The 16,694-nt window shown below is 39.5% G+C and overlaps 1 protein-coding gene across 1 annotated transcript in view; it reads left to right on the plus strand.

Annotated features, from left to right (window-relative positions):
* Positions 1-6,179: 6,179 nt before the first annotated feature.
* Positions 6,180-16,694, plus strand: part of LOC133657523 (ras-related protein ORAB-1-like) — a 28,491-nt gene continuing 17,976 nt past the window's right edge. The window contains exon 1 of the mRNA XM_062058961.1: positions 6,180-6,574. Within this exon, the coding sequence (XP_061914945.1) occupies positions 6,561-6,574 (14 nt within the window). The 5' untranslated portion in view covers positions 6,180-6,560. The remainder of the gene's footprint in view (positions 6,575-16,694) is intronic.

Genomic DNA, 16,694 nt, shown 5'->3' on the forward strand with positions numbered 1-16,694 from the left:
TAAATAGACATTTTGGACAATTTAATGGGGAGGATTCTGCCCCCCTCCTGACCACCCTCCACCCACCCCTAAAGAAGATGCCAGACCGCAGGGAGCGCGTCTGGTATCCGCTCCTTGAGGAGGGGGCTGGGACCGGGAGCTGTGTTGGTGGGGTTGCTCAGCTGCACCCAACCAGGCAGCAACCTCCATCCCGGCCGCCACCACCAGTCCGTCACCATGCCAAGCCACAGCCCCCAGCTAGGCCACCTGCACCACGTCAAGTTCCACGCGGCCAAGCTCCGGTTCCGGCTCCACGCAGCCAAGCTCCGGTTCCGGCTCCACGCTGCCAAGCTCCGGGTCCGGCTCCACGCTGCCAAGCTCCGGCACCGGCTCCACGCTGCCGAGCTCCGGTTCCGGCTCCACGCTGCCAAGCTCCGGTTCCGGCTCCACGCTGCCAAGCTCCGGTTCCAGCTCCACGCTGCCAAGCTCCGGTACTAGACCCACGCCAAGACCAAGACCCACGCCAAGACCAAGACCCACGCCAAGACTGCCAAGACCAAGACTGCCAAGACTGCCAAGACCAAGACCAAGACGACCAAGACCAAGACCAAAACCCACGCCGCCAAGACCAAGACCCACGCCGCCAAGACCAAGACCCACGCCACCAAGACCCACGCCGCCAAGACCAAGACCCACACCGCCAAGACCAAGACTGCCAAGACCAACACCAAGACCAACACCAAGACCCACGCTGCCAAGACCAAGACCCACGCTGCCAGGTCATGCCACGCCAAGCTTTGCCGCCCGACGCACCACGCCAAGCTTCGTCATCTGCTACTGCCACATCGACGAAGCGCCTGCCTTCTCGTCTGCCACGGATGTGGCCGCTGCCTGGTCGTCCGCCACGCCGGGTGCGCCCACCTTCTCGTCGGCCACGGGTGTGGCCCTTCCCGGGTCGTCCACCTCGCCTGCGGCGGCGGCGTTCCACTCGCCGCCGCCACATGACTATGCCTCGGTGGATTCGGGGCCACTTGGCCTGGCGACCCACCGCCATGTCCCCCTCCCACAGTCCCATGACTCTTGATCCTGTTTTGTGTTTTGTTTTTTGGACATCTGGGATCTGTCCGTAAGGGGGGGGTTCTGTCATGTCTGTTTATCATGTTTTTGTTTTGGCCATGTGCTGTTTGTTTTTTTTGGACACTTTCTTAGTTCCTGGTTTCACTTCCTTGTTTGGTTTGGTTTCCATGGTCACCCATTAGTTTTCACCTGTCATGTCACGCACCTGTTTTACGTTTTGAGTCACGCACCTGTTTGTTCCAATCATGTCACTGTTATTTAAGTCTACCTTTGTTCATCACTCGTTCTGCCTGCATTGTGTTTGTCACGCGTTTATGTCAAGTAAGTGTTTGATTATGCCATGTCATCTGTGCCAAGTAATTAAGCTTCATGTGTTTTAGGCACGCTTGCCTTTTTGCTTTATTGTTTGCGTGTGTGATAGTTTTAGTGATTTATGTTGAATAAATCCAAGCTCACCTTCACGCTGTCGTCCGGAGCCGTTTTTTGCATGGGAAGAACAACCCCGCAGCCAGCTGCGACCCCCCCACGTGACATATTTAAACAAACTTTGGGAACTTTGAAAAAAGGGTTTCTATTCTGCCGGCTTTTCTTATTCTTTTTCATTATTTTTCATATACTGCAGTTGTTGTAAATTTCTATGTGCACTTTTCAATACATGTTTGGCCATTCAACATTCAAGTTCATCGTTGTCTGTGTCATTATTGATATGCAACACTGGCTCTTAAAAACACTAGGATCCTTCTGATACTAGTCCAGTTCGATATTTACACCATTGACTACTACTCACCTGTTTCCTCTATTACTAGTTCGTAACTAGGGTTACATGAGCTTTGTTGATGTTATTGACTCGTTGGAGTGCTGATCAGGCATATTTGGTCAGTCCTTGATCATGCGCTCAGGAAGGTAATAAATGGGCGAGAGCAGGAACTTGGCTTCACGCTGACACCAAGGAAGTCGAGTCGACAACCGGCAGTGGTCCTGACAGACCTTGACTATGCGGATGACATCAGTCTGCTCTCCAACAACGTGGAACAAGCACAAGAACTCCTACACAGGGTAGAGCTAGAGTGCGCCAAGGTTGGCCTTAGGCTAAATGCCAAGAAAACTGAAGTCATGACCTACAATGTTCCACCAGAACATCAACCTCTGATAACAGCAGGAGGCACTGTGCTGAAAGAAGTTGAGGACTTCAAATACCTGGGCGGATGGGTCAACTCAACTGAGCAGGATTTAAAAGTGAGGAAGGCACTTGCATGGAGGGCCCTGAACGGCATGACCAGTGTATGGAGCTCCAACCTCCCCCGCCAAATCAAACTCAGCTTCTTCTGCGCGGCAGTTGAGTCCGTTCTCCTCTATGGCAGCGAATGCTGGACCCTGAAGCCAACCCTGGAGAGGTCTCTGGATGGTTGCTACACCAGGATGCTGCGTGCAGTGCATAACATCAACAAGAGTGCGCACGTAACCAACAGAGTCCTCTACAGGGGAATACCAAGGGTGAGCGAGAAGATTGCTGTAAGGAGAATGAGACTAGCAGGGCACTGCCAAAGGCATCAGGAGCTGCCAGCCAGCAAATTGGTACTGTGGGAACCAACACATGGGCATCGGTCAAGAGGACGTCCCACACTAACATACGTGGATGTACTCAAGAAGGATGCAGGAGCTCAGAGTACCAAGGAACTGGCCAAATGTATGGAGAATCGGGATGACTGGAAGCAACGATGGAAGGCTCGTCTGAGGACGACCTAGAGAGAGATGATCGCAAGCTAATCGATGCTAACATGCTATTTAGGTTAGCTGTATGTACATATTGCATCATTATGCCTCATTTGTAGGTATATTTGAGCTAAATTAATTTCCTTTACTTATCTTTCTGTCAACGAAGATTTGCGTCAGCCTCTGATGGTAGGCTAATATAGCTAATATACACACTTGCATTATGTGTTGCCTTCATTATAACACTTATATAAGGCTTTTAATTTTTTGCGGCTCCAGACAAATTGTTTTTTTTGTATTTTTGGTCCAATACGGCTCTTTCAAAATTTTGGGTTGCCGACCCCTAGCTTAGGTAGTAAAAAAACAAAGGTTATCTTCAAGGAGTCATTTTATGATTTTTGTAAACATTGAAAACACTTCCTATTTTGAAGAAGGCAAGATTGTTTAATAAATATCTCCGCCATGCCTCTGTGATCTAGCCTCCAAATTTCCCAAATACACATAAACCAACAGGTAAGAAAAGTTGGTTTTAGGACCCATTTAACACAAGGTAAATGGAAGTGAAGAGAAGAATGCCTTCTTTTAAATGATCATTAAAAACTGTGCTTCCAACTGATATGGAAGAATTTGGGACATTGCATCAAAGCATGATGTAATCTACACATTGACAATGACCAGAGATTTACATGGAGCTTTTCTCACACACTGTTATGCATATTTAAGATGAATATTTACTCTCAAGAGCCACCCATAGTATTATTGAGAAAAAAACGTTTTGCTTATTTGGTTGCCAATAATATGACAATCAGAACTTTCCTATCTACCTGACGTCAGCAATTATCAGTGTGCTATGTTTCGTTCTTCTGATTCAGTTGTTTTTTACTTCTTCATTTTAAGCACTCTGCAGCTGACATCAGCATTAATGACATGCCATGCGACGTATGACACTATCAAGCTGGGTTTGAATGAGCCTCCCTGTCTTTTTTCCAAGTGACTTTGATTGATCAGGATTTGTCAAACATAAGGAATTGATTGGATATTAATCGTGTCTGCTGTTCTCAATCAATTAAAAAAACAAACTGATTTCACTACTTGGCTCAAAATACATTTGTGTTCAGGGCCAAAATTTAGCCTGGAGCGGCCCAGGTTTACAGCATTGCCTCTTCTGCCCAATTTACTTACAAAACAGTTATGAATTGATACATTCCTACTTTTTACTTGGCCATGAATAACTTCACAATTTTTTGAATATAAGTTTCTTTGTTCTCTCCATTTATTGTTGATGTTCTCTCTTTCACTATCAAAATACTTAGACTTCCTTTTATTGTCATTCGAATTTGAACTTTACAGTACAGATAACAACAACATTTCGTTGCATTAGCTCGTTGTAGTTCTGGATAAAAGAGCAATACGGTGCAGATATAAATAAATAAATTACTGTGCAGATAAATATATTGCACTTTTGCATATGCATTCACGTTTATGGATGTATGTTATATTGTCTTTATATTCCAGCGAGTTAATCCGTTTTGGGGGGGAATTGAGGGGATTATTATGATGTGTTCAAGAGTCTTATGGCCTGAGGGAAGAAGCTGTTACAGAACCTGGAGGCTCTGCTACAGAGGCTGGGGAACCTCTTTCTGGAGACAAGCAGTGAAAACAGTCCTTGGTGGGGGTGAGAGGAGTCTCTACAGATTTTCTGAGCCCTGGTCAGGCAGCGGCTTTTTGCGGTTTCCTGGATAGGAGGAAGAGGAGTCCTGATGATCTTTTCCGCCGTCTTCACCACTCTCTGCAGAGACTTCCAGTCTGAGGCACTGCAGGCTCCAGTCCAGACAGAGATGCAGTTGGTCAGTAGGCTCTCTATAGTGCCTCTGTAGAATGTGGTAAGAATGGGGGGAGGGAGCTGTGCTCTTTTCATCCGACGCAAAAAGTGCATGGGCCGCAGAGCTTTTTTTACAAGAGCTCCGGTGTGTAGGGACCAGGTCATATTGTCAGTTATATGCACCCCCAGGAACTTAGTGCTGCTTACGATCTCCACTGCTGTGCCATTGATGAAGAGTGGAGTGTGGCTGGACTGATGCCTCCTGAAGTCGACGATAAACCTACCATCAAAATAAGGTTGTGTAAAGTTTTATACATTTATAAAATAAAATTGTTATCCACTTTGGACAAACAGGAACTTTATCTGAATGTTACATCTGGGATGAAAACAGTTTATAATGTATTGTGTTGGTACATTGCAGTTGTTATTTATTGTAAAATAATTTGATATCTTATTTAGGTTCCTGAGTGGGACAAACTACAGCCACAATGATAAGTATCATTATAATCATAACTTAGGATGCTACTTGATACAAAGGGAATCGCTAACATGCTAATAGTTAGGATGCTAGCACTTTGCAAGTATATATGCCGTATATTATGCCATGTAGGGAGATACTATTTCATATCAGGAAAATAGCTAAATGCTAATATGCTAACCGTTGGTATACTATAGCACCTACTAACATAGCACTAAGTACCAAAAAGTGGTCATGCTGTTCTTTATCGTGCCATGAAGGTAGATATTTTTCATATCAGGAAAATAGCTAAAGCTGTTAACAGTTGGTATACTATAGCACTTAGCAAGATTGCACTAAACACTAACTGTGCTATGGCAGATTTATTTGTATCATATATAATGCCATGTGGGTTTTTCTCAGGGGTTTCGAAACGTTTTTCAGTCATGACCACATATATAAAAATAAAAGGATGTACAAGTTGTACATTAAAGATGCTAAAATAATTCAGTGTAGATTAATATACTGCTTGGCAAGCTATCAAAACATTTACATGCAAGCGTATTGTTTGGTGACAAAGCAAACTAGTGTAATATCTAATAATATTTATATTATTGAGGACTTTATCTAATTTTAGAATATTGAAATTCTCACAGAAATTAAGTCAGTCCAGTAAATTAAGAGACTGAAATAGATAGATAGATAGATAGATAGTACTTTATTGATTCCTTCAGGAGAGTTCCCTCAGGAAAATTACAATTCCAGCAGCAGTGTACAGAATTGAGAACGAATTAAAGTAAAACGTAAATAATGGGGGTATAAATGGAAATAAAATTGAAAATATAACAATAAGAATAAAAATTCTTAAACAATAAGAATACAAATATAACAGTAAAAATAAGAATATAACAAGAGAAACTAGGCAGTAGTGACCATGTTATGAAAATGTATTGCACTTAAAAAAAATGTTTTTTTTATTATCCCAGAGTTGTACAGTCTGATGGCGTGTGAGACAGTATATACTTAGTAATATTAATAAACAGTAAATTGTAATATTCCCCTAATTGCTTATGAAAGTATTTTTTGTTGACAAGTTATGATGACGTCATTTGTCATAAGACGTGAGCAATGGGCATGCGCAGAGTCATCTTTGCCACGTTTCACTACTGATGTCATCGGTTTCAGCCTGACAGGTTGCAGATGCAGTAACGATTTTCCCCGAGGTCGAGAGGGACCACTTCGCATTTGACGCTTAAACCGTTCGTTGAAGTTTAATGTCATATTTCCGTAGTCGCCTGTAAAGGAGCAACCAAGCTACGAGTTGTGCTATTCCCCACTGTAAACAAGCTGAGTTGGCTACTCTTCCTGGTAGCAGTTGCAGCCATTTTGATTTTTTTCCCCTCAGCGACAAGCAGCCGGTCAGTGCGTATGCTAGCCACCGCTCCCATTTCCACACAGCCGAACTGAAGGAGCCCTTTACCACACCTGAACACACTTCTCAACAAAGGCACAATGAATCCCGAATAGTAAGTACCTTCATTAAAAAGGCAGCGTCACTTCTTTAGATGTGTGTGTATAAAAGCAGGCAAATGGGCATTGACGGTTAAGCTAGGCTAGGCTAGGCTAACGTCAGCTGACAGCTCCTCGTCCACCTGATCTTGCCATGTACGTCTTTCATGAACACAGGATGTTTTGTTCTTTTTAAAATGCTTAGCACGGGATGGCTTATTTAAAATAAATGTTAAAGTGTCGTGTAGTGGATGTGGGAGGCTTGGATTGGGTAAGAAGAGTGGTACATCCTGACAGCATTAATAAATACTAGCGCATCTTAATAAATTAGAATATTTTTGGAAGCGAATTTATTATTCGAATGTCATTTATTCATTTTCAGTAGTTAGGCTAAAACATTGATATTTTATAGATTTACTTCCGAGAATAAAACATGCCAATATATATATTTTTTTGTGTCTTACAATTAAAAAAACATTTTCAGTATCTCATACAATGTGAAATAATGTCCAATTATATTGGTTAGGTTTATTTTTTTCAAACCAACCCCCACTGCTAGCATTTTATTCTAATAGTGGTTTATGAGGACATATTATACTAAAAAATGTCTATCTTTCACTATTACTTAAATTGCTGAAGAATTGTCCTAAATTGTAGTTGTAGCTCGGTAAGACAACTGGTGCTGAAAATGATCAAGGACTATTATTATTGCAGTATTGTTGAATGAACTCAAAAAGTATTTATACACACACTGAAATCTATTTTTTTTTAAATACCTAAAATAAATACACTTACTGTTGGAAACCCACTATTTTGCATGTGTTGTGTTTCTTATGCTTCACTGATAGTGTTTGTCTTTAGTATTTTATCTGTTTTATTGGCTAAACTTTTATTGTTTTAAATGTTGGTTTGTATTGTAGCACTTAAATATTTATTAAAATGAAAAGTGCGTAATAACAGCTATTATTAGCGGGCATCGTGTCTACGGGTGCACAGTTAAGTGCAGAACGATTAGATTAACCTCTGCTCAGTTGCTCAATTAGTAATGTGTTCATATAAATTTGGACTAGGGCATGTTTCTTCATAGGGGTCTCCTGTCATCATGTTAGCATTTAAGCTAGCGAGCTAGCACCAGTCAGTCTGTAAGTTTATCAAAGTGCAGTTATCAATCTCGGTGTTCGATCGTTTTGATTTAATACGACAATATTACCAGTCAGGAATTTTACAGCGGTAATCATTATTACTGTTTATTGTTACATTCATAATATACATACAGGTCTGTAGTGCATACACTCAAACAAAAGCTGTCCCAGAGAAGTGATAAACAGTTTGCACTCATGCTGTTTTATAAGATAGAATATATATTCAATATATATTCAAAGATAGCTAATGTTAGCAGCTAAAATTTAAACAAATCGCCCTCATTTGCTGATAACAAACATAGAGCTGTGCAATATAGACAAAAATATCCACTGTAGGTAGTTTTATTCAGTTTGTTAACGATATAGTCATTTTTATAGATGTTCCGATCCAATAGCCACCATTCGTAATTGACTGATTTTCATGAAAAAGTATGTGATTACCATTGTGATTCATGTCTATCAAAAACGTAGATTCTCTCTGGCTGTCACTGTATATTTTTTAGTCCCCCGACTGACAAGCTTGCAGCTTATTTTGTATTTCCGTACGTTGTCGGAGCCACTCCCCTAAGGTAATAATCATCACCTCCGAAGTGGGAAATAAACTGCATTTCATTATGTCTCAAGTATCATTGTCACTGGAGGTCGAGGCTAAACATGTTACACAATGAGATCAAGCCAGGAGCAGGCATGCTAATAGCTAAGCTACCCAATAAGATAGCGTGAAACAACACCAAGAACCAGCCATTCTTTTCTACATTGAATATTAGTCATGCCTACACATATGACTTTAGAGAGAGTCTGTAATTTCTGGGTCTGCGGGGTAGCATGTCATAAACAGTGACTTTAAAGGCCTACTGAAATGAATTTTTTTTATTTAAACGGGGATAGCAGATCTATTCTATGTGTCATACTTGATCATTTCGCGATATTGCCATATTTTTGCTGAAAGGATTTAGTATAGAACAACGACGATAAAGATCGCAACTTTTGGTATCTGATAAAAAAAGGCTTGCCCCTACCGGAAGTAGCGTGACGTAGTCAATTGAACATATACGCAAAGTTCCCTATTGTTTACAATGATGGCCGCATGAAGTGAGAGAGATTCGGACAGAGAAAGCGACAATTTCCCCATTAATTTGAGCGAGGATGAAAGATTTGTGGATGAGTAAAGTGCAAGTGAAGGACTAGTGGGGAGTTGAAGCTATTCAGATAGGGAAGATGCTGTGAGAGCCGGGGGTGACCTGATATTCAGCTGGGAATGACTACAACAGTAAATAAACACAAGACATATATATACTCTATTAGCCACAACACAACCAGGCTTATATTTAATATGCCACAAATTAATCTTGCATAAAAACACCTACGTGTTTGTTATGCTAGCTCCTAGCTCCTCTGCTAGCTCCTATTTCCATAGAACGCGCCAATACAATTCAAACACCTGATCAACACACACAATCACTCAGCCCAAAAGACCGTTCACCTAACCCAAGGTTCATAAAGCTTATATATTTTTAAAAAGTTACGTACGTGATGCGCACATACGGTCAAGCTATCAAATGTTTAGCAGCCAAGGCTGCATACTCACGGTACCTGATATTCAGCTGGGAATGACTACAACAGTAAATAAACACAAGACATATATATACCCTATTAGCCACAACACAACCAGGCTTATATTTAATATGCCACAAATTAATCCTGCATAAAAACACCTACGTGTTTGTTATGCTAGCTCCTAGCTCCTCTGCTAGCTCCTAGCTCCATAGAACGCGCCAATACAATTCAAACACCTGATCAACACACACAATCACTCAGCCCAAAAGACCGTTCACCTAACCCAAGGTTCATAAAGCTTATATATTTTTAAAAAGTTACGTACGTGACGCGCACATACGGTCAAGCTATCAAATGTTTAGCAGCCAAGGCTGCATACTCACGGTACCTGATATTCAGCTGAGAATGACTACAACAGTAAATAAACACAAGACATATATATACCCTATTAGCCACAACACAACCAGGCTTATATTTAATATGCCACAAATTAATCCTGCATAAAAACACCTACGTGTTTGTTATGCTAGCTCCTAGCTCCTCTGCTAGCTCCTAGCTCCATAGAACACGCCAATACAATTCAAACACCTGATCAACACACACAATCACTCAGCCCAAAAGACCGTTCACATAACCCAAGGTTCATAAAGCTTATATATTTTTAAAAAGTTACGTACGTGACGCGCACATACGGTCAAGCTATCAAATGTTTAGCAGCCAAGGCTGCATACTCACGGTACCTGATATTCAGCTGGGAATGACTACAACAGTATATAAACACAAGACATATATATACTCTATTAGCCACAACACAACCAGGCTTATATTTAATATGCCACAAATTAATCCTGCTTAAAAACACCTACGTGTTTGTTATGCTAGCTCCTAGCTCCTCTGCTAGCTCCTAGCTCCATAGAACACGCCAATACAATTCAAACACCTGATCAACACACACAATCACTCAGCCCAAAAGACCGTTCACCTAACCCAAGGTTCATAAAGCTTATATATTTTAAAAAAGTTACGTACATACGCAAAAAAAAAGTTGCGCACATACGGTCAAGCGATCAAATGTTTAGAAGCCAAAGCTGCATACTCACGGTAGCACGTCTGCGTCTTTGTCATCCAAATCAAAGTAATCCTGGTAAGAGTCTGTGTTGTCCCAGGTCTCTACAGGCGTCTGTGTATCGAAGTCAAAAGTCCTCCTGGTTAGAGTCTCTGTTATCCGAGTTCTTCCATCTTGACTGCATCTTTCGGGAATGTAAACAAAGACGCGCCGGCTGTGTACTGTTGTTGCTGACTTTGTTCGAAAAATACGTCCGTTTCGCACCGACAACTTTCTTCTTTGCTTGCTCAGCTTCTTTCTCCATAATGCAATGAACATAATTGCAACAGATTCACGAACACAGATGTCCAGAATACTGTGGAATTATGAAATGAAAACAGAGCTTTTTTGTATTGTATTCAATGGGGAAGGCATACCTCTGTTCCCCGGGCTACGTCACGCGCATAAGTCATCCTCAGAGGCGTTTCGAACCGGAAGTTTAGCGGCAAATTTAAAATGTCACTTTATAAGTTAACCCGGCCGTATTGGCATGTGTTATAATGTTAAGATTTCATCATTGATATATAAACTATCAGACTGCGTGGTCGGTAGTAGTGGGTTTCAGTAGGCCTTTAAGCAACAACTCTATTTGGCTCCTTTTGTTTTTCTTCAATTTGTGGTTTTGAGGTAATTTTAGTCTCTGTAATGTCGCGTCTTCAAGTGATAGAAAAGAATAGACCCGTTCTTGTCGCTAGCAAAGACTTGTTAGCGACATGTTTTACAGATTACCGTTGTTTGGTCGGTGTGACTGTTTTATTCCAAGCCAAAGTTAAACAAATTAGTTTCTCTTCCCTCTTTTTGGCACCAATTCCTCTTCAGGTTTTGTTGGTTTATATTCCATTGTGCTTTCCGTCTCTGCTACGAGCAGATTTGTGCATTGTTGACATCCGTACTCCTGCCGGCTCTCGCCATAAAGTTCTTTCAAGTGACGTAAAAATGCTTCCGCAAAGTAGCAGTGTGGCTGCAGTCACATTAACAGCAGCCCAGACGTTAAAATTACGATACAAACAATAGAGAATTATTTTGTACAATAGATTTTTATGTCATACTACAATATGTATCGTTTGATCGCACAGCACTAAACAAACTAGCTAATGCTTGTGTGTGGGTGTTATGTGCTGCGAAATGTACGTGATTAAAGCAAGAGAGGGCAGGATATAACATTCAGAAGTTCTAGAAGGTCGAGGCAGCTGCCTAGTCGTGACATATCACCGTTTAATTTAGCATTCTAAAATCGAATAACTTTTGCATGATATGCTAACTTAGATTTTTAAATACGCTTGCCAGACTAGACTCTCAAGGATCTTGCGACAAATTCAACCAATCCCTGTGCAACTTATTAAAAAAAGCTTCTGCAAAATGATCTATTTTAAGCCACAACAATCACAAAAAAGATTGTCACCGTTGGTTATGGTTTTGTGATTTGTTTCAAACGTACTCAACGAGTTACATTATAGTGCATCTCATGTTTACACTTGCACAATTCCACATGTCAAAAAAGGAGTAGGGTGAGGCAGAGTTTATTTACTGGTAATCCTTTCCCTTCTTCATACTTCAGCTATGACTGACCGTTTGTTCACTTACTGTTTGTGAATGCTACTTTTTTAAATGCAGATTAGCAGACTCATTTAAGTGATTAGAGTGTGAACTAGTAGGTAAATACAATATTTTTGACAAGTTAACAATTTTTTTGGAGATATAATTTTCTAAGCTGTAGGTTATAACCCCAAAAATATTGATAATGATTGATAATGAAATGTTAAAATATTACACTTAGTTTAGTAAATCTGTAGAAAGTAAACTTTCACTTTCTGAAATGAAATACTATAATAAATGACCTTTTCTAAGTAATTCAAATTTCATTAGATGCACCTGTAGACATAATAAATATTAGACACTGTAAATGTGACCGTACGGTTCTCAGCCTGCTTGTACTGTTCTTACTCTACATGTACTGTAAACATTTATCTGCATCCCGTTCGGGAGGAAAGCATGACTTCTGTGAGATACTAATGGAAGTTTAGGGCCCAAAACATATACTTGTATTTCCTGTTTAGTCCAACATAGTCCCACTGCAATAGTGAGATTATTTTTATTTTATTTTTTTTTTTCATAAAGAAATACAATCATTTGTGCTTACGGACTGTATCCCTGCAGACTGTATTGATCTATATTGATATATAGTGTATATATTGTGTTTTTTATGTTGATTTAATAAATAAAAAATTGTTTTTAAATTGTTTTTAATTTTTTTTATTTCTTGCGCGGCCCGGTACCAATTGGCCGGGCCGCGGCCCGGTGGTTGGGGACCACTGCTCTAGATCACTAAGATCTTCTGAGACCAATCTGTTAGCGGTTCCCAGAGTAAACTCAAATCAAGGGAGAGCATCATTCAGTCACTATGCAACAAATAGCTGGAATAAACTTCCTGAAGATGTCAGACTTTCCCCAACTCTGACTACTTTTAAAACTAGACTGAAAACTTTTATGTTCACCTTAGCTTTCAGCTAAATCTTTTAATCTTTTAACTTTTAACGTCCGCACTGTTTTTATTTTTATTGTCTGCATTTTAATTTTGCTTTTATTTTCTTTCATTTCACTTTGAGTCTGCCTTGTGTATGAAAAGCGCTATACAAATAAAGTTGCCTTGCCTTTTCTGGCGCATTTAAAAATCAATAAACCCGCATCAGCAATTAAAACATATCTTATGTCGTACCGTCAAAATTAAATTTGCAAAAAACATATTAAACGTGAAAAAATAAAGAAATAACATATCTGACTGTCAAAATTAAATTTGCAAAAAACATTAAACGTGAAAAAATAAAGAAATAACATATCTGAACTCACAATCTGTAGAAACCATTCGAGCTTCCGTGGTTGGCTGACATTGTATCACAAGATGTAGTTTCTCTTTAAATATCCTCCTTTAAATTGGCCTTGCAAATATACGTGTTGTCTTTTCTAATCATAAAAGATGCAGATGTGGCATGTTGGCTTAGTTCTTAAAGTTTACTCCACAAGGTGCTCATCACAAACATCCCGCTGCTGGCTAAACGTGGGTACTGCGCATGCTTTTCACTACTGTGGCATGCTGGGTAATGGAGTGCTTGTGTTACTTAGCTCATAACATCACTATATATCTGCCTTAGGCAATCTAGAAGTGCTTACTGACAACAACTCGTGATCTGATTGGCTATCACAACTGTCTGTCAACTGTATGTCCCAGTGACGCCAGCGTTGCTGAATCTGAAGGCTCTAGGCAGATTTGGTACAGCATGGCAACATAAGCTAGCTGAATTCTGATTGGATAAAAACTCTATAAACTAAAAACAACAGCGCTGGAAGGAGCATAATAAGACATGAAGTGAAGAGAATATGAATACTTTTAGATATTTAGGGAGAGTAAATAAAAAAATACTTTTATCTTTAATTATGATCATGATTTCTGGTTATGTTAGGCCAGCAGAGAAGGCCTTGTGGCCCTGACGGCACACCACTGAGGGTTGAACTACGGTAGGGAGGTTACATTTCATATCACGGTTAATGCAAACAAAATTATCTCGGTTATCATGATTATGAGAGTATTGTTGAATGTGCTTAAATCTTTCAACCAAGATTTATTTTGAAATAAACAAAACAATAAAATAAATATGTATTTTATATTGTTCTGGCTTTTTAAGAGCCATATTAGTGTTATGTTAGTGTTTAATTATGTTTATCTTCTTTTGTTTTAAATTGTAAAGGTTTTACAGTGTTAAGTTTGAGTTTATTTCGAACATGCATGCATGCATACAACATGATACATCACAATTTACAGTTTTTCTTTTCAACATGTTCGAAAAGGAGTAGGAAGAAGCAGAGCTTATTTAATCCTACCCCTAAGGTGTATTTCATATGGTGAGATAAATAAGATTATCAATCAATTCAGAATGTTTATCATGGTTCTTCTTTGTACTTCGTAAACACATTAAGTTTGAAGAGTTTCTTGAATTAGATCATATTAGTACATGGTTTTATTTTTTTGCTTAATTCATTCCATAATTGAATTCCACATACTGATATACTAAAGGTTTTAAGTGTTCTATCTGCATACAAATGTTTTAAATTACATTTTTCTCTGAACTTTTCCAGGGTGTACCCCGCCTTCCGCCCGATTGTAGCTGACATAGGCTCTAGCACGCCCCGCGACCCCAAAAGGGACAAGCGGTAGAAAATGGATTGATGGATGGTTATATTTTTTCTCTTTTGTTGAGAGGAATTGTTGTACGTTCTTCTGTAACAGGTTATAGTTTGCTTTGTGCATATTTTAGCTGTTTTCGAATTTACTATGTCGTGGAATTTCAGTATTTTTGATTCAATAAATAAAGTTCTCTATATCAGTGGTCGCCAACCACCGGTCCGGGTGACGCATTTGCTACCGGGCCACACAGAGACATTACATTTATAACCGACCGCATTTTCTCCTACTTAACTTTCGCCAGTCCCACCAGACACACCAATAAGCTTGTTCATAGATGTATTATAAAACTCCTGATTGGAAGTTGCCATTTGCTATATTTGTTACATCTTTGTTACATGGGACAATGCACATTAATAAACATATAGAATGTAAAGCTGCCAAATCGTAGCCAAACGCTAGGTTCCATCTGCAGTCCGTGGCAGGTTGATGACCTAAGATCAGGGCAGATCAGGAACAAAGTGACCTTAGTAGTTAAAGTGCATAAGGCAGATGGAGAAGTGCTAAATTGTTGCATATAATAATTGTGCTAAAAGAAGAAAATACACATCCCCTTTGGCCTAGTAAGTTAAAGTGCTGGTATCATTGCACACAGTCCTATTACACAAGAAGTTAGCAATAACAGATGTATTTACTCATGGAAAATTGGACCAAAAAAGCTATCATTAGTGTATCTACGGATGAAATATTGCACAACATATGAATACATAACCTTTAGAATGGAAATAGAAATCCACATAAATCTATTGGAACTGATGGCAAGTATGTCTAGCTTTACTATATACCCATGCTCTTGTCCTTGAATGTGATGTATCACTTATAACCCATCAGATACTAATTGAATGTTATAGTGAGTTTATTTTCATGTATTCATTGTTCATGCACTTATTTGCTATATTTATCTGCCACACGTGGAAGGACGGTCTGTGAAAATAATGCCTACATTAAACCGGTCCCTGGTGAAAAAAGATTGGGGATCCTTGCTCTATATCCAACATTATGTATTATTCTAACTGATCTTTTTTGTAACACAGTTAATGAATGAAGTGGACTTTTGTAGTTATTTCCCCATATTTCTGCACAATAACTAAGATATGGTAGCACTAGCGAGCAGTAGAGAATATGGAGTGATTTTTGGCCCGATGCATATTTAGCTTTATTCGTTATTGACGTGTTTCTTGCCACCTTATGTTGTATATTTTTATGAGTTTTTTAGTTTATTTGGTCATCAATCAATATACCTAGAAATGTGGTTTCATTTAATCTTTCAATTTCTATTCTGTCAATTTGTATTTGTGTTTAACTTTTCTTTCTACTGTTACCGACTAGTGTTATTTTAGTTTTACTGAGGTTTAAGGATCTGTTTTTGTTAAACCATCTTTTTAATTTGGTAATTTCTTCTGTTATTTGTATTAGCTTATGTGTGTTCTCTCCTGAACAAAACGCTGTTGTATTGGTAATGATAAAAGAAAAATGGAAGTTGTACTTCACTCTGGTTTATTTGACGTCACACGGGTTCACTCCCTGTTGCAGACATGTCCCTGTATGGATGTTCATATTTAACACTGACTTAAGAGAGCACAACCTGTTGGTTCATTGAGCACAATTGAATATCTTAGTTGCTCATACAGCAATGTGTTTAAACAAGTTCAAGTTGTGTACAATGTTTGTAATGGGGAAAGGCATTATTGTGTCTTGTATTCATGTTAGCATTTAAGCTAGCCAGCGATTAACGCGCAAGTTGCTTCTCCAAGAAATGAGCACTATCACTGTGAGTTTAAAGTGTGCTATTCAACAATAGTTTTACAATAATTAAGATTTGAAATGATTATGATAATCATTGGGACTTTTACAGTGATTTATCATTCATACCGTTATTCATTACATCCCTACTTATATTTTTACTTGAGGTATTGTAATTGTGTAACATTCACTTCTTTTATCAGTGGGATGAGTCGTGGCGTGGGGGCGGCGTGGCGAAGTTGGTAGAGTGGCCGTGCCAGCAATCGGACGGTTGCTGGTTACTGGGGTTCAATCCCCACCTTCTACCATCCTAGTCACGTCCGTTGTGTCCTTGGGCAAGACACTTCACCCTT

Source organism: Entelurus aequoreus, linkage group LG09 (assembly GCF_033978785.1).
Source record: "Entelurus aequoreus isolate RoL-2023_Sb linkage group LG09, RoL_Eaeq_v1.1, whole genome shotgun sequence".
Classification (NCBI taxonomy): Eukaryota; Metazoa; Chordata; class Actinopteri; order Syngnathiformes; family Syngnathidae; genus Entelurus; species Entelurus aequoreus.